General features: G+C 35.1%; 1 protein-coding gene across 4 annotated transcripts in view; it reads left to right on the top strand.

Annotated features, from left to right (window-relative positions):
• Window positions 1-17,904, top strand: part of KIF21A (kinesin family member 21A) — a 155,906-nt gene that overhangs the window by 106,918 nt on the left and 31,084 nt on the right. For 3 of the 4 annotated variants that reach the window (XM_082850386.1, XM_082850389.1, XM_082850388.1), the window contains exons 13-23: window positions 1,184-1,301; window positions 1,677-1,865; window positions 2,308-2,507; window positions 3,617-3,724; window positions 6,943-7,011; window positions 7,107-7,321; window positions 7,462-7,615; window positions 13,432-13,626; window positions 14,045-14,146; window positions 14,809-14,974; window positions 15,459-15,479. In XM_082850386.1, the coding sequence (XP_082706512.1) occupies window positions 1,184-1,301; window positions 1,677-1,865; window positions 2,308-2,507; window positions 3,617-3,724; window positions 6,943-7,011; window positions 7,107-7,321; window positions 7,462-7,615; window positions 13,432-13,626; window positions 14,045-14,146; window positions 14,809-14,974; window positions 15,459-15,479 (1,537 nt within the window). The remainder of the gene's footprint in view (window positions 1-1,183; window positions 1,302-1,676; window positions 1,866-2,307; window positions 2,508-3,616; window positions 3,725-6,942; window positions 7,012-7,106; window positions 7,322-7,461; window positions 7,616-13,431; window positions 13,627-14,044; window positions 14,147-14,808; window positions 14,975-15,458; window positions 15,480-17,904) is intronic. The other variant, XM_082850387.1, reaches the window with a different exon arrangement.

Here is a 17,904-nt window from a genome sequence, read left to right as displayed (position 1 = left end):
TTTCTCCTTCTGACTTACTTCACTCTATGGTTGTTTCCATGTCCTGGCTATTGTAAATAGCACTGAAATGGACATTGGGGTGCATGCATCCTTTCAAATTTTGGTCTTCTACGGAAAGATGCCTAGGAGTGGGATTGCTGGGTCATGTGGTAGCTTTAGTTTTAGTTTTTTAAGGAACCTCCATACTGTTCTCCATAGTGGCTGTATCAATTTATATTCCCACCAACAGTGTAGGAGGGTTCCCTTTTCTCCACACCCTCTCCAGCATTTATTGTTTGTAGATTTTTTGATGATGGCCATTCTGACCAGTGTGAGGTGACTTGCTTTTCTCTAATAATTAGTGATGTTGAGCATCTTTTCATGTGTTTGTTTGCCATCTGTATGTCTTCTTTGGTGAAATGTCTGTTTAGGTCTTCCACCCATTTTTTGATTGGATTGTTTGTATTTTTGATATTTAGCTGCATGAGCTGTTTGTATATTTTGGAGATTAATCCCTTGTCAGTTGCTTCATTTGCAAATATTTTCTCCCATCCTGAGGGTTATCTTTTTGTTTTGTTTATGGTTTCCTTTGCCATGCAAAAGCTTTTAAGTTTGTTTATATTTGTTTTTATTTTCATTACCCTAGGTGGTAGATCAAAAGCAAGCTTGCTGTGATTTATGTCAAAGAGTGTTCTGCCTATATTTTTGCTTAAGAGTTTTATAGTACCTGGCCTTACATTTAGGTCTTTAATCTATTTTGAGTTTATTTTTGTGTGTGATGTTAGGGAGTGTTCTAATTTCATTCTTTTACATGTAGCTGTCCAGTTTTCCCAGCACCACTTATTGAAGAGATTGTCTTTTCTCATCATATATTCTTGCCTCCTTTGTCATAGATTAGGTGGCCATAGGTGCGTGGGTTTATTTCTGGACTTTCTATCCTGTTCCACTGATCTATATTTTTGTTTTTGTGCCAGTACCATACTGTTTTGATGACTGTAGCTTTGCAGTGTAGTCTGAAGTTCAGGAGCCTGTTTTCTCCAGCTCCGTTCTTCTTTCTCAAGATTGCTTTTGCTATTTGCGATCTTGTGTTTCCACACAAAATGTAAAAATTTTTGTTCTAATTCTGTCACACAGTCTCCCTTAATGAGGTAATCAGTTTGCCTTGCCAATATTGTGCTATTAATGGACACAAATCACATTTTAGGAAGAAAGTCAAGAAGTGAGTGATCATGAAGATGAGGAAGAGGAAGAGGAGGAGGAAGAAGATGACATTGAAGGGGGTGAAAGCTCTGATGAATCAGATTCCGAGTCAGATGAAAAAGGTACTTGTCCTTTGGTACAAGGACAAAAATTTATTTTGGGCACTTGTTTAAAACATGGCAGAAAACTCTTAACCTTCTCCATTTCATCCTTGATGAAAGCACCTTTTATAATTGCTGGCCTATATATGCCCTCCAAGGCTCATGTTCTTCTCTTATTGGATTTTGTCATTGTGTAACTTCCATTCTTATTTGCTACAAATGGTATCTCTTGTCCTTGACCAAAGTGAACACTCTATCTTTTTGCCCTTTTTTAATTTTTGGTATATTCAGGATATTTTCCTTACAGCTGCCAAGTGAATACTTGGATACGGATGATGGTTTTCATGCTCTTATTATGGCCTATCCCAGAATTTTTATTTTCCTCTTTTATAATAGCCAATTATCAGGCAGACTTAGCAAACATTACTTGTGAAATTGCAATCAAGCAAAAGCTGATTGATGAACTAGAAAACAGCCAGAAAAGACTGCAGACACTGAAAAAGCAGTATGAAGAGAAGCTAATGATGCTGCAACATAAAATTCGGGACACTCAGCTTGAAAGAGACCAGGTGCTTCAAAACTTAGGTAAGAATTATATTTAATTCAAATTAAAGTTCAAACTAAATTGTCAAAATAGATTTTTATCCTGTCTTCCTTTACAAGAAAAAAATAATATTAAAAGTCACATTAAATGTTAATTTGTCCCATTATGTTAAATATTACTGTTTATTTTGTTTTTTCATGCTGGTACCTGTCTAGGCTATTTAGTAATTTTTTTCCCAAAGTTGTGGCTAATTGTTTTAATGCCTTGATTTATGCTGGGTACTTTTTTTAAGTTAAAATGATAAAAACTTCAATAATTGTTAAATAAGAGTAGATATTAAAAGGCAGAGTGATTGAAAGGCATCCTGGCCTCCTGAGGTTTGTATTTAGGAGGTAGTTCTTGTCTAAGGTCATGAGTTGTAAATCTGTGAAATAAAAATCTGTGTCTCACACAAACAAATACAAATATTTTTTGGTCATTTAGGCTCAGTGGAATCTTACTCAGAAGAAAAAGCAAAAAAAGTTAGGTCTGAATATGAAAAGAAACTGCAAGCCATGAATAAAGAACTGCAGAGACTTCAGACAGCTCAAAAAGAGCATGCAAGGTTGCTTAAAAATCAGTCCCAATATGAAAAGCAATTGAAGAAATTACAGCAGGATGTGATGGAAATGAAAAAAACAAAGGTATTGATTATATTTTCCATTAACGGTAGATGCTGGTGATGCTTGTGTCTTTTGGGACCAAAAAAAAAATATTGTGGTTCTTCCTGTATTCAATAAAAGGTAACCAGTCTTAGAAATGATGCACTTCCTTTTGGCAGTTAAAAGTTGTTTTCCTATAGTCATCCATAGTCAAAGTCTTTCTTTGGAGTAGCTGAAAATCATGTGGTCAGCAGGGCTTCTCTGACTTTAAAAACAAAACAAAACTCTTATACAAACTTAAAAAAAGTATAAAATATTTCAAACATGCAAGAAAGCACAGATAATAACATAATGAACAATATATCCACTGTCTAGTTTACAGTATTAAACATTGCCGATATGCACAAAGCTTCCTATATATCTCTTCCTGATCATATTCTCTTTTCCCTGAGAGGTAACAACTATCTTGAATTTGGTGGTTATCATTCCCATGCATAGAAAAGTACAAGTTTTTTTCCCTTGACCAGAGAGAGTATGTGAATTCTAATCTGTTACTGTTTTTGTGGTGGAACGGATTATTCTTAACTTTTGGCATGAAAATCAATGTTGTTTCCTTAAAATAGGAAATGTGGAAATGATTTAAGAAGTAGATTATTATGTTGTGTAGTTGCTGATGACAGCAAAAATAGCTAAAATAGCTAGGTGCTTACTATGTGCCAGGCACTGTTATAAGCATAGTGCAGGTATTAACTTATTGAATTCTCAGAGGAATCCAATCCCATAGAGCTATTACCTCCATTTTATAGATGAGAAAACCAGTCTAGAGTTGTTAAGTAACTTGTTCAAGGTCACACAGCTACTGATAATAAGTTAGATACCAAAAAATCATTCAAGTTGTAGAACAGCTGGACATTGAATATAAAAAGCATAGAACACTAAGCAGTTTGATAGAAGTATGTTAGAAATGTATTAGAAATATAAATATATTAATCTTACAAAAATAAGAATTGACCATTTAATGTGTAGCAAAACTCCACATTTTTTTCTTGTTAAATATTCAGAATCCTAAGAACATTTTTCCATACATGTGATTTATTTAATGAATATTGCGATAGGGTAATCACAATAGATGTATTTACCTAATATTTTAGGTTCGCTTAATGAAACAAATGAAAGAAGAACAAGAAAAAGCCAGATTGACAGAGTCTAGAAGAAACAGAGAGATTGCTCAATTGAAAAAGGATCAACGTAAAAGAGATGTGAGTGGACTTTAACTCTCAGTTATGTAAGAATATTGTATATCAACAAGATTGTTCAATAAATGAAAGAAATATTTTGATAACTTTATTAAATACAGGTTAAGGACAGTTAATAAGCATTTTATAATTTGGCATTTATTATAGTATGTGGATTATAGTAATTCCATATAAAAGTTTATGAAAAACACTATAATATTATTATAAATTTTATTGGAGGCGTATTTCCTAGATGATCAGATGGAAGAAAATGGCAAATAATGACTGGTTATTTCTAGGGAGACCAAGGAAGTAGTTGCAGTATTATATAAGATAGTAATTTTAAGATGGTTCCAAAGGCAGCTTCCACTAGAGATTTTTATAAATGTTCCTGGAATAATAACCAGGCTTCACTAGAAGAAGCTTTACTAAGGGCTATAAAAATTTTCATATTCTTTGACCCAAGAATTCTGCTTCCATGAACTCAGACTAAGTAAATAATTTAAACTAAGACAAATTACTTTACAGTGTGTTAAAATCTTCACTTTAGGGTTATTTGTAGTAATGAAAACTGTAAAATCAACTAAGATGTGTGTCAGTAAGGGTAACAGTTAAATAAATTATGGTTCATCCCATTTAAAAGGTGGTTATTCATCCATTAAAAATTAGGATTTGGAAACTGCATAATAAAATGAAAAATGACTATGACTTCACATTAAGTGTAAAGTAACATTTTATATATGCGTGCTTGTTTACAATGAGGGAAAAATTTGAAGGATACATATCAATATGCTAAATGTGGTTGTATTAGGGTTATAGGTTATAGTTGTTTGGATTTTTTTCTTTCCAAAGTTTTGGCAATATAGTTATTTCTTATGACATTTTTTCCTTAAAAAAAGAAGCCATCACCTTCCTTTCCACAATATCAGTTAGGTTTCAGCCCTTGTTCTTTTTTTCTCACCAACTTTTTCTAAATTCTCCCTGAAGAAAACATAAACATACAGGGTATTTTAGAAAATAGAAATCTACTTTGGGGGGTAAAGAGGAAATTAAGGGGATAGAGAAGAGTGAGCAATGAGATAGAAAAGTAGATATTTTAGCCAGATGACTCCCATATTTATGACTGTATTTATTTATTTTCCCAGGATATTAATGTATTTTAATAATCAGTCTATTTTATCACTTTCAATTCCTGGGCATTTTAGATCTTGTTTATACCAATAAATTCCTACTGAAATCGAGTAGAAGCACATTTTAACATATTGTCTAGTCTTTTTTTCTGCTTTTTTAAAAAAACTGAGAAAATTTATATGCCATAAAGTTCACTGTTTTAAACTATACAATTCATGATTTTAGTATATTCACAAATTTGTGCAACAGTCACCACTCTAATTCCAGAATATTTTCATCGCTCCAAAAAGAAACCCCATACCCATTAGCAATCACTGTCCATTCCTTCCTGGCTCCTAATCTACTTTCTGTCTATGGATTTGCTTATTCTAGACATTTTATATAAATGGAATCATACAATACGTAGCCTTTTGTGTCTGGCTTCTTTCATTTTAGCATGTTTTCAAGGTTCATCCATGTTATAGCATGTATCAGTAGTTCATTCCTTTTTTTTTTTTTTTTTGCGGTACGCGGGCCTCTCACTGTTGTGGCCTCTCCCGTTGCGGAGCGCAGGCTCAGCAGCCATGGCTCACGGGCCTAGCCGCTCCGCGGCATGTGGGATTTTCCCAGACCGGGGCACAAACCTGCGTCCCCTGCATCGGCAGGTGGACTCTCAACCACTGCGCCACCAGGGAAGCCCAGTAGTTCATTCCTTTTTATGGCTATATGTATAGAGCACATTTTCCTAATCCATTCCTTGATTGGCTGGCATTTAGGTTGTTTTGACTTTTGGCCTATTTATTTTGTTTTTAATGAAAACTTTTGGGTAACAGGAATAATTTCCTTACAATGTATGCTACCTATTTCTTTATTACTAATTAATATGATGTATAGAGAGATCAATATTGAACAGTTAACTCCTGGGACTGAACTTTTGAATCTTATCCACAACATATGGTGTCTCTATTCTATTATAAAGATCTGAGGCTGGCTAATCACATACAAAGCTACCATTTCAGATGTTCTCCTACTTTTAATTTGTTGCTTTGTGTGCATATTCAACTCCTGTCTATATTGTTTCTTGTAATATTCAACTTTGAACGCTTAGAGAACCAAATATGTACATCATACAAAAAAAATGAATGAGCTTGAGATTTTATTTTTAATATGAAGAAATTAAATGTAGTGAGAAGCTTAAAACTATATTTAATTTTAGTTTTTGATAGTTCATTCATTTAAAAAAAGATTTATTAACTTTGCTTCTATGTCTATTATTGTGTAGGCAATTAAGATATGTCAGTGATAAGATAGATGCTTTTTCTCAAAGAATTCCCATCTGATAACATAAGAATGTGTATAAACTTGAGATGTATCATCTCTTTGAATTTGGGATACAGAACATGGAGAGTTATTTGTTACATCACAGAATTAAAGTCCTAGAAGAGACATTTGTGATCAAGGCTATCTGTGATCAAGCCTATTGTGATCAAGATTATTTCCTAAATTATATCCCTAGAAAGTGGCTTAAAATAATTAATAATAATTGTCTTTATCATATAGACTACCTAAAAAACAAATTGGTAGCCAGTTTGTTTTATTGTCCAACAATAAAACATTTATTTCCAATGTTATTTGGAAATAACATTTCCAAAATTACTATAAAGTGCTAATACAATTAATATACATTCTCCCTATGTTTAAAATAGTTTATAGCTACTGTATATATTGTAAGATGCCTCTGTTGAAAATATTCTAAGCTGTGTTTCTTCCTAATCACGCCTTAGCCAGCAACCAAAACAAAATGTCCTGCAAAAATGAAATGAGACAATATTTGTAAAGCGTTTAAAAAGTATTTGTATATAGTAAGCCCTATATTAGTGTTTGTTAAATAAAAGTATGTGTCACAGAGATAAGTTTTTATTTTCAGAGAGAAATGGCTATATAAGTATGCCTTTGTGTTTATCGAAATAAAATATCTATATCTGTAGTAATGGATGCAAGCTGAGTGTTAGCTCAGATACTGCTAAGAACCCTTACAGTTCCCAGTGGAATGGGGAAACATGTTAATGCAGGAGTAGGAAGTATTATATCTTTCAGTTTCCTATTTTAACTTATTCAATATTATTTTATAGCATCAACTTAGACTTCTAGAAGCCCAAAAAAGAAACCAAGAAGTGGTTCTTCGTCGCAAAACAGAAGAGGCAAGTTGACCATTTGGAGGAAACATTCTGGCTTTGAGATAAATGATGTATTTCTATAGACTAAGAGCATGAGTCAATCTCTATTGCTATTTCAGGTTACAGCTCTTCGTCGGCAAGTAAGGCCCATGTCAGATAAAGTGGCTGGGAAAGTCACTCGGAAGCTGAGCTCAACTGATACCCCTGTTCAGGACACAGGTTCCAGTGCAACTACCATAGAAACAGATGCATCAAGGGCTGGAGCCCAGCAGAAAATGAGAATTCCTGTGGCAAGAGTCCAGGCCTTACCAACACCCACGACAAATGGAACCAGGTCAACATGATTCTTCTGTTCCCCCTGACATAATCTTTGCATTACTGAATGTTGGACTTAAATGAAAAACAGCTCATTATTTGGCAGTACATAATCAAATAAGCACATAAGTAACTATGTTTGTTTTTTTATGATTCTAGAAAAAAATATCAGAGGAAAGGATTGACAGGCCGAGTGTTTACTTCTAAGACAGCTCGCATGAAGTGGCAGCTTCTTGAACGCAGGGTCACAGACATCATCATGCAGAAAATGACTATTTCCAATATGGAGGCTGATATGAATAGGCTCCTAAAGGTGTGGAAAATAGAAAGTAGATATGCTCTCCCTTAGCTGTTAATTTTAGTTTTCTAAATTTGTTCCCTGGGTAAATTGAATGCTTGCCAAGTTTTTGTGTGTGGGGGGGTGGGTGGGTGGTTGCATTGTATATGAATAGATGAATACCATTTCTTTCTTTTTTTTAATTTATTTTTTATAGAGCAGATTCTTATTAGTCATCAGTTTTATACATATCAGTGTATACATGTCAATTACAATCGCCCAATTCATCACACCACCATCCCCAACCACCCTGTGGCTTTCCCCTGTTGGTGTCCATGTGTTTGCTCTCTACATCTGTGTCTCAACTTCTGCCCTGCAAACTGGTTCATCTGTACCATTTTTCTGGGTTCCACATACATGCGTTAATATACGATATTTGTTTTTCTCTTTCTGACTTACTTCACTCTGTATGACAGTCTCTAGATCCATCCACGTCTCAACAAATGACCCAATTTCATTCCATTTTATGGCTGAGTAATATTCCATTGTATATATGTACCACATCTTCTTTATCCATTCATCTGTTGATGGGCATGTAGGTTGCTTCCATGACCTGGCTATTGTAAATAGCGCTGCAATGAACATTGGGGTGCATGTGTCTTTTTGAATTAAGGTTTTCTGTGGGTATATGCCCAGTAGTGGGATTGCTGGATCATATGGTAATTCTATTTTTGGTTTTTTAAGGAACCTCCATACTGTTCTCCATAGTGGCTGTATCAATTTACATTCACACCAACAGTGCAAGAGGATTCCCTTTTCTCCACACCCTCTCCAGCATTGGTTGTTTGTAGATTTTCTGATGATGCCCATTCTAACTGGTGTGAGGTGATACCTCATTGTACTTTTGATTTGCATTTCTCTAATAATTAGTGATGTTGAGCAGCTTTTCATGTGCTTTTTGGCCATCTGTATGTCTTCTTTGGAGAAATGTTTATTTAGGTCTTCTGCCCATTTTTGGATTGGGTTGTTTGTTTCTTTAATATTGAGCTGCATGAGCTCTTTATATATTTTGGAGATTAATCCTTTGTTGATTCGCTTGCAAATATTTTCTCCCATTCCAAGGGTTGTCTTTTCGTCTTGTTTATGGTTTCCTTTGCTGTGCAAAACCTTTTTTTTCTTTTTTTTTCGCTACGCGGGCCTCTCACTGTTGTGGCCTCTCCTGTTGCAGAGCACAGGCTCTGGATGCACAGGCTCAGCAGCCACGGCTCACGGGCCCAGTTGCTCCACAGCATGTGGTATCTTCCCGGACCGGGGCATGAACCCGTGTCCCCTGCATCGGCAGGCGGACTCACAACCACTGCGCCACCAGGGAAGCCCTGTGCCAAAGCTTTTAAGTTTCATTAGGTCCCATTTGTTTATTTTTGTTTTTATTTCCATTACTCTAGGAGGTGGATCAAAAAAGTTGTTGCTGTGATTTATGTCAAAGAGTGTTCTTTCCTATGTTTTCCTCTAAGAGTTTTATAGTGTTCAGTCTTACATTTAGGTCTCGAATCCACTTTGAGTTTATTTTTGTGTATGGTGTTAGGCAGTGTTCTAATTTCATTCTTTTACATGTACCTGTCCAGTTTTCCCAGTGCCACTTATTGAAGAGACTGTCTTTTCTCCATTTTATATCCTTGCCTCCTTTGTCATAGATCGTTGACCATGGGTTCGTGGGTTTATCTCTGGGCTTTCTCTCTTGTTCCATTGATCTATGTTTCTGTTTTTGTGCCACTACCATTTTGTCTTGATTACTGTAGCTTTGTAGTATAGTCTGAAGTCAGGGAGTCTGATTCTTCCCGCTCCGTTATTTTCCCCTCAAGACTGCTTTGGCTCTTTGGGGTCTTTTGTGTCTCCATACAACTTTTAAGATTTTTTGTTCTAGTTCTGTAAAAAATGCCAGTGGTAATTTGATAGGGATTGCATTGAATCTATAGATTGCTTTGGGTAGTATAGTCATTTTCACAGTGTTGATTCTTCCAATCCAAGAACATGGTATATCTCTCCATCTGTTGGTATCATCTTTAATTTCTTTCATCAGTGTCTTATAGTTTTCTGCATACAGGTCTCTTGTCTCCCTAGGTAGGTATATTCCTAGGTATTTCATTCTTTTTGTTGCAATGGTAAATGGGATTGTTTCCTTAATTTCTCTTTCAGATTTTTCATCATTAGTGTTTAGGAATGGAAGAGATTTCTGTGCATTAATTTTGTATCCTACAACTTTACCAAATTCATTGATTAGCTCTAGGAGTTTTCTGGTGGCATTTTTAGGATTCTGTATGTATAGTATCTTGTCATCTGCAAATAGTGACAGTTTTACTTCTTCTTTTCCAATTTGTATTCCTTTTATTTCTTTTTCTTCTCTGATTGCTGTGTCTAGGACTTCCAAAACTATGTTGAATAATAGTGGTGAGAGTGGACATCCTTGTCTTGTTCCTAACCTTAGAGGAAATGCTTTCAGTTTTTCACCATTGAGAATGATATTTGCTGTTGGTTTCTCGTATATGGCCTTTATTATGTTGAGATAGATTCCCTCTATGCCCACTTTCTGGAGAGTTTTTATCATAAATGGGTGTTGAATTTTGTCAAAAGCTTTTTTCTGCATCTATTGAGATGATCATATGGTTTTTCTTCTTCAATTTGTTAATATGGTGTATCACATTGATTGATTTGCATATATTGAAGAATCCTTGCATCCCTGGGATAAATCCCACTTGATCATGGTGTATGATCCTTTTAATGTGTTGTTGGATTCTGTTTGCAAGTATTTTCTTGAGGATTTTTGCATCTATATTCATCAGTGATATTGGTCTGTAATTTTCTTTTTTTGTAGTATCTTTGTTTGGTTTTGATATCAGGGTGATGGTGGCCTCATAGAATGAGTTTGGGACTGTTCCTTCCTCTGCAATTTTTTGGAAGAGTTTGAGAAGGATGGGTGTTGGCTCTTCTCTAAATGTTTGGTAGAATTCACCTGTGAAGCCATCTGATCCTGGACTTTTGTCTGTTGGAAGGTTTTTAATCACAGTTTCAATTTCATTAGTTGTGATTGGTTTGTTCATATTTTCTATTTCTTCCTGGTTCAGTCTTGGAAGGTTATACCTTTCTAAGAATTTGTCCATTTCTTTCAGGTTGTCCATTTTATTGGCATAGAGTTGCTTGTAGTAGTCTCTTATGATGCTTTGTATTTCTGCGGTGTCTGTTGTAACTTCTCCTTTTTCATTTCTAATTTTATTGATTTGAGTCCTCTCCCTCTTTTTCTTGATGAGTTTGGCTAATGGTTTATCAATTTTGTTTTTTCCAAAGAACCAGCTTTTAGTTTTATTGATCTTTGCTATTGTTTTCTTTGTTTCTATTTCATTGATTTCTGCTCTGATCTTTATGATTTCTTTCCTTCTGCTAACTTTGTGTTTTGTTTGTTCTTTTTGCTCTAGTTCCTTTATGTGTAAGGTTAGATTGTTTACTTGAGATTTTTCTTGTTTCTTGATGTAGGCTTTCTATAGCTATAAACTTCCCTCTTAGAACTGCTTTTGCTGCATCCCATCGGTTTTGGATTGTTGTGTGTTCATTGTCATTTGTCTCTAGGTATTTTTTGATTTCCTCTTTGATTTCTTCAGTGATCTCTTGGTTATTTAGTAATGTATTGTTTAGCCTCCATGTGTTTGTGTTTTTTACTTTTTTTTCCCTATAATTCATTTCTAGTCTTATAGTGTTGTGGTCAGAAAAGATGCTTGATATGATTTCAATTTTCTTAAATTTACTGAGGCTTGATTTGTGACCCAAGATGTGATCAATCCTGGAGAATGTTCTGTGCGCACTTGAGAAGAAATGTAATCTGCTGTTTTTGTATGGAATGTCCTATAAATATCAATTAAATCTATCTGGTCTATTGTGTAATTTAAAGGTTCTGTTTCCTTATTTGTTTTCATTTTGGATGATCTGTCCATTGGTGGAAGCGAGGTGTTAAAGTCCCCCACTATTACTGTCGATTTCCTCTTTTATAGCTGTTAGCAGTTACCTTATGTATTCTGGTGCTCCTATGTTGGGTGCATATATATTTATAATTGTTATATCTTCTTCTTGGATTGATCCCTTGATCATTATGTAGTGTCCTTCCTTGTCTCTTGTAACATTCTTTATTTTAAAGTCTATTTTATCTGTTAAGAATATTGCTACTCCAACTTTCTTTTTATTTCCATTTGCTTGGAATATCTTTTTCCATCCCCTCACTTTCAGTCTGTATGTGTCCCTAGATCTGAAGTGGGTCTCTTGTAGACAGCATACATATAGGTCTTGTTTTTGTATCCATTCAGCAAGGCTGTGTCTTTTGGTTGGAGCATTTAATCCATTCACGTTTAAGGTAATTATCAATATGTATGTTCCTATTCCCATTTTCTTAATTGTTTTGGGTTTGTTTTTGTAGGTCCTTTTCTTGTCTTGTCTTTCCCACTTAGAGAAGTTCCTTTTTCATTTGTGGTAGAGCTGGTTTTGTGGTGCTGAATTCTCTTAGCTTTTGCTTGTCTGTAAAGCTTTTGATTTCTCCATCGAATCTGAATGAGATCCTTGTGGTAGAGTAATCTTGGTTGTAGGTTCTTCCCTTTCATCACTTTAAGTATATCATGCCACCCCCTTCTCGCTTGTAGTTTCTGCTGAGAAATCAGCTGTTAACCTTATGGGAGTTCCCTTGTATGTTATTTGTTGGTTTTCCCTTGCTGCCTTTCAATACTTTTCCTTTGCCTAATTTTTGCCAATTTGATTACTATGTGTCTCAGCGTGTTTCTCCTTGGGTTTATCCTGTATGGGACTCTCTGTGCACCTGGACTTGGGTAGCTATTTCCTTTCCCATGTTAGGGAAGTTTTCGACTATAATCTCTTCAAATATTTTCTCGGGTCCTTTCACTCTCTCTTCTTCTTCTGGGATCCCTATAATGCGAATGTTCTTGCGTTTAATGTTGTCCCAGAGGTCTGTTAGGCTGTCTTCATTTCTTTTCATTCTTTTTTCTTTATTCTGTTCCTCAGCAGTGAATTCCACCATTCTGTCTTCCAGGTCACTTATCTGTTCTTCTGCTTCAGTTATTCTGCTATTCATTCCTTCTAGTGTAGTTTTCATTTCAGTTATTGTATTGTTCATCTCTGTTTGTTTGTTCTTTAATTCTTCTAGGTCTTTGTTAAACATTTCTTGCATCTTCTCAATCTTTGCCTCCATTCTTTTTCAGAGGTCCTGCATCATCTTCACTATCATTATTCTGAATTCTTTTTGTGGAAGGTTGCCTATCTCCACTTCATTTAGTTGTTTTTCTGGGGTTTTATCTTGTTCCTTCATCTGGTACATAGCCCTCTGCTTTTCATCTTCTCTATCTTTCTGTGAATGTGATTTTTGTTCCACAGGCTACAGGATTGTAGTTCTTCTTGCTTCTGCTGTCTGCCCTCTGGTGGTTGAGGCTACCTCCATTTCTTTTTTTTAATTGTGGTAAGATCAGATACCATGAGAGCTACCCTCTTAACACATTTTTAAATGTACAGCACAGTGTTGTTAGCTATAAGCACAATGTTGTAAAGAAGAGTTCTATAACTTATTCCTCTTGCATAACTGAAACTTTATATCCACTGAACAGCAGATCCCCATTTCCTCCTCCCCCCAGCCCTTGGTAGCCACCATTCTATTTACTGCTTCTACGAGTGTGACTATTTTAGTTGCCTCATATAAGTGGAATCCTGCAGTATTTGCCCTTCTGTTAACTCATTTCATTTGGCATAATGTTCTCAAGGTCCTAGATGAAAATAATTTCTTAAAATCAAATCTGTTTTCTCAATAGCAAAGGGAAGAACTCACAAAAAGACGAGAGAAGCTTTCAAAAAGAAGGGAAAAGATAGTCAAGGAAAATGGAGAGGGAGATAAAAATGTGGTTACCATCAATGAGGAGATGGAGTCATTAACTGCTAATATAGATTATATCAATGACAGTATTTCTGATTGTCAAGCCAACATCATGCAGATGGAAGAAGCAAAGGTTTGTAACTAAAAAGGTGTTTAATGACTTAATAAGAAGTATTTTTGTATTTTTTGTCATTGAAAACACTTTGAATTTTTATATGAAGGTATTTTCTGTCTATGGTTTAATGTGATTCTTAGGTTTTGCATGTATACCACTCCCTGCCTGCTTTCCATTTCTGTGCCTATTTTGTGATATTATTATTGTTTACACAAGGCATATATAATGTATTAATCAACCTTGAGTTCTTAACTGCTCAAATGTCTTTTAAACTAGACCATATGTTTCTTGGAGTAGGGATCATATTTTATACTTTTCTGTGGAGTCACATTAGCTAATCCAATGATATCAAATAAATGCATGAAACAATGGCTTTGTCTTCTGTTAAATACATTCAGATCAAGGTAATGATACATCATATGTTGGTTTGATGTAGGAAGAAGGAGAAACGTTGGATGTCACTGCAGTCATTAATGCTTGTACACTTACAGAAGCCAGATACCTGCTAGATCACTTCCTGTCAATGGGCATCAATAAGGTAAGTTCTAACTACACTATTATTGAAAACCTAAGCTTTGGTTAATTCATTGCAATTTTGCTTATCTTTCTCTATTGACCCTTTCCTTTGTAATAAGGAGGAAGATTCTTTTCCTTAGAGTTAAGAAAACTCAGCAGTATTTACATCAATTCCATTAGCTTCTCATCTTTGTGCTTGTGTATTAGAACAGGTAAACAACTTAAAGAATAATTTCTTTTTCACTTTAACAAAGGAAAAGTTAAAAGAAAAATCTCTTAGGGTGCTCAAAAAAAATCAGAAAGGAAAAAATACAGTTGCACTCTCCTTGTCTTCAGAAACTTCTGCCTAAGTATTAAAGGTGATAATTTCTGACTCACCTTTTTTCCCACGTTGAGACTGTGCTAGACCTTTAATGGTTTGTTCTCTCACTTAATCCTCACAACGTGGAAGGAAGTAAGAATCATTCATATCATTTGAATATTTGGAAACTGAGAATCGGGAAGATAAGGTAACTTGCTTAGGGTCAACGAGCTTGCAAGTGCAGAAGCTGGGATGAATCGAGATCTATTTAATGTCAAAGTCCATACATCATATGCATTTGCTATTTGATACAGATCTTTGTGTGGTAGTTTCTGTTTTGTATGATCTAAGATAAATTTTTTTTGGGGGGGTTGTTGTTATAGGGTCTTCAGGCTGCCCAGAAAGAGGCTCAAATTAAAGTACTTGAAGGTCGGCTTAAACAAACTGAAATAACCAGTGCTACACAAAACCAGCTCTTATTTCATATGTTGAAAGAGAAAGCAGAATTAAATCCTGAGCTAGATGCTTTACTAGGTCATGCTTTACAAGGTAATTTGGATTAAATTTTAGTTAAATAAATTGCATGGTAACTTTGCTCTTTGAGTATGCTATACTCTACCTTTTTTCCCTATAGCTTGACTGAATAGATGCTATATTTACTTATGCTTTTGATAATTATTCCTGCTTTAATTTGCATGTATAAATTTTGGGGGATGTAATTATTGTCATTGCAAGAAATGATTAGCAACTTAAAAAGGCTTCCTTAGCATTATTAAGTAATTAGTTTTTATGAATAAATAAGATCAACCATGCTTCTGAATTGGTTGTTTAAATTATTTAAAGTATTAACCAAGTTTCATTACTTTACATATCTAACTGCCTTAAAAAATAAATTTATAAGTGTTTGCTATGGCATCTATTCTACATATCTTATAAATGATACATAATCTTGTTTTATATGAGAGTTCTTAACATTGGATTTGTTTTGATTGGAGTATTGCTTTTTGTTTCCTTTTTGCTGTTATTTACACAGATCTAGATAGCATACCATTAGGTAAGTATGTTTAGCTTTCTGTGTACCCTACAGCTGCATGAATTACTAATTGTTCATGTACACTAATTGTGGTACATCTTATTTAAAAATTTTTATTGGCAGCGAGCTGGTTTTTGCATGATCTTTTATGAAATGTATCTGTGACCACAAACATACTAAGTCTTTTGTCTTTCTTACACATTTCCTGATTTTTAAGTTCTTAGATGTTTAAAGAAGTATGTTTATTTTTCTATTTTATTATTTGAACTCCAGATTTGGTTCCAGTTTCATAAGCCCCTCTTTCTTGTAGTAAAAAATGGAACATATATTCCTTTTTAATTTTTAAATCTATCTGTTAACTTGAATCTGTTGTTTTACCCTCATAAATAACTTTCTGTGTTATTTATCTTTTATATATATTTGTTTTTGGTTTATATTTGCTAGATTCTCAGTTGTTCTTAAGTTTTATAAAATTAAGCCATGTATATTTTAATATTGTAACTTGAATAAAACTATCCAAAGGATTTTAATGAACAGATTAAAACATTATTTATAATTATAATATTTTCAAGTTAGAGCTTTAGATATCACTGAGTATTGAGATTTTTGACATTTTCCCTTGCCAGTACAACATTCATGTGAACTACACCCACTCATGAGTAGTATCTATACTCCTCCTAGTGGTTATATACATGAAGGATCAGAAGCATCAGTGTAATTTTATTACTTGCAATTTTCGTGAATGATTATTTTGGACCAGTTTTTATTTCAAATTATTTCAAAATCTGATCTTAACTTTTTTCTAATCACGCAGCTGTCAAAATTTTCTAATACTTGATGGAGAGGAATGTAACTGAAAGATTAAATGTAATTTCCTCTCTGGGTTATTAAAATAAACATAACCTATGAATCTGAATTTATTTTAAACGATGCAAATAAAATACATGAACTATTTGGTTCTTTTTTTTTTTTCCGGTACGCGGGCCTCTCACTGTTGTGGCCTTGCCCGTTGTGGAGCACAGGCTCCGGACGCGCAGGCTCAGCGGTCATGGCTCACGGGCCTAGCCTGTTCGCGGCATGTGGGATCTTCCCAGACCGGGGCACAAACCCGTGTCCCCTGCATTGGCAGGCGGACTCTCAACCACTGAGCCACCAGGGAAGCCCTGTTTGATTTTTTTAGACGTTTACCCTGTGTGTTAAATCTCAAAATAGTATTTCCTTGAGATCAATTCCATAATACAGATATGGACAGGCTACAACTTTTATCCTGCTCAAGCTATAACAAAGACAGGTAGAAAAAAGATTGGTTATATTAAGGAACCATGTTAGGCTGCCCAAATTTCTGAATTATAACCAGAATTTTTGCCATTCCATGTGTTATTAAGCATGTTTCTTTTCCTCTTCCTCTTCCTCCTCCTTCCTCTTATCCTTCTCCCCCTCCTCCTCCTCTGACTTTTCTTTGTTCTTCTTCATCTTAGTGGCTCAATTTATAGTAATAAGTAAATTCTTATTTAAGTCCATTATCTCTTTTAACTTGGAAGAAAAATGCAATTCCCTCTTTGATGTCCTTTTGTGCAGAAAATATTAAACTGCTATTTGATGTGCATTGTTACTTTTTCACAGCTTTCAAGCAACTTTTAATTATCTGTAGCTTAAAGCAGGGTCAAAAACAGAGAGGGGAAACACATTCAGCTGATATAACCTGTGACTCATGGCATAAATTTTCCCTAAGGCCATAATCTAGACCAGAGGTGCTTAGAAGAAAAGCACGGAAGGAGAAAAACATGGAAGTTAAATACACAGAAACTAGATGGTCATATTCATTGCTTTAAAAAATATTTATTTAGTTTCAATTTATCTCAACTTTGGGCTGGGTGCTGGGATTCAAAGATAAATAAGACACAGAATCTTGCCCTCATGGACTTGATACCTTGCTGAGGGTGACAGACCATGAACAGATTATGATACATTGCAGACAGGGCAGAGATTGAGATATGTACAGGGAATTATGGGAACACAGAATGGGGCTACCCAACAAGAATGGAGGAGTTGATGGAAGCCTTCCGGAGGGGGTGAAATTTGAGCTGAAACATAAATGAAGAAAAAGATTTAGCCAGGCAAGAGACAAGGTGGAAAGGGGCTGGGCAGAAGAGTCACCCTGAGCAGGGAGTAAGTTAAAAGTTGGACATTTAGCCAAAATATTGTATGAATGAGGACTTCAAGCAGGTTGGTGCTCTGGAGCAACAAGTATGTGGTGTAGGATGATGAATATAAGGCTAGAGGGGGAGCAAGGGCCGGTACTCCATGCTAATAGGCTTGTATTGTTGTAGCCTTTGAAGAACATCTTTATTTTCCCCTTCTTTTTTCCCTACCTATGTTGGTGTTCCTAAGATCTTCTCCTATGTTTGGGGATTTGCTAGAAGACTCAGGGGGCTCAGCATATAGT

This window comes from Leucopleurus acutus (assembly GCF_964270905.1).
Source record: "Leucopleurus acutus genome assembly, chromosome: 11".
Lineage (NCBI taxonomy): Eukaryota > Metazoa > Chordata > Mammalia > Artiodactyla > Delphinidae > Leucopleurus > Leucopleurus acutus.
Note: the sequence above shows the minus strand (reverse complement) of the source record. Positions and strands in the feature narration are given on the sequence as shown.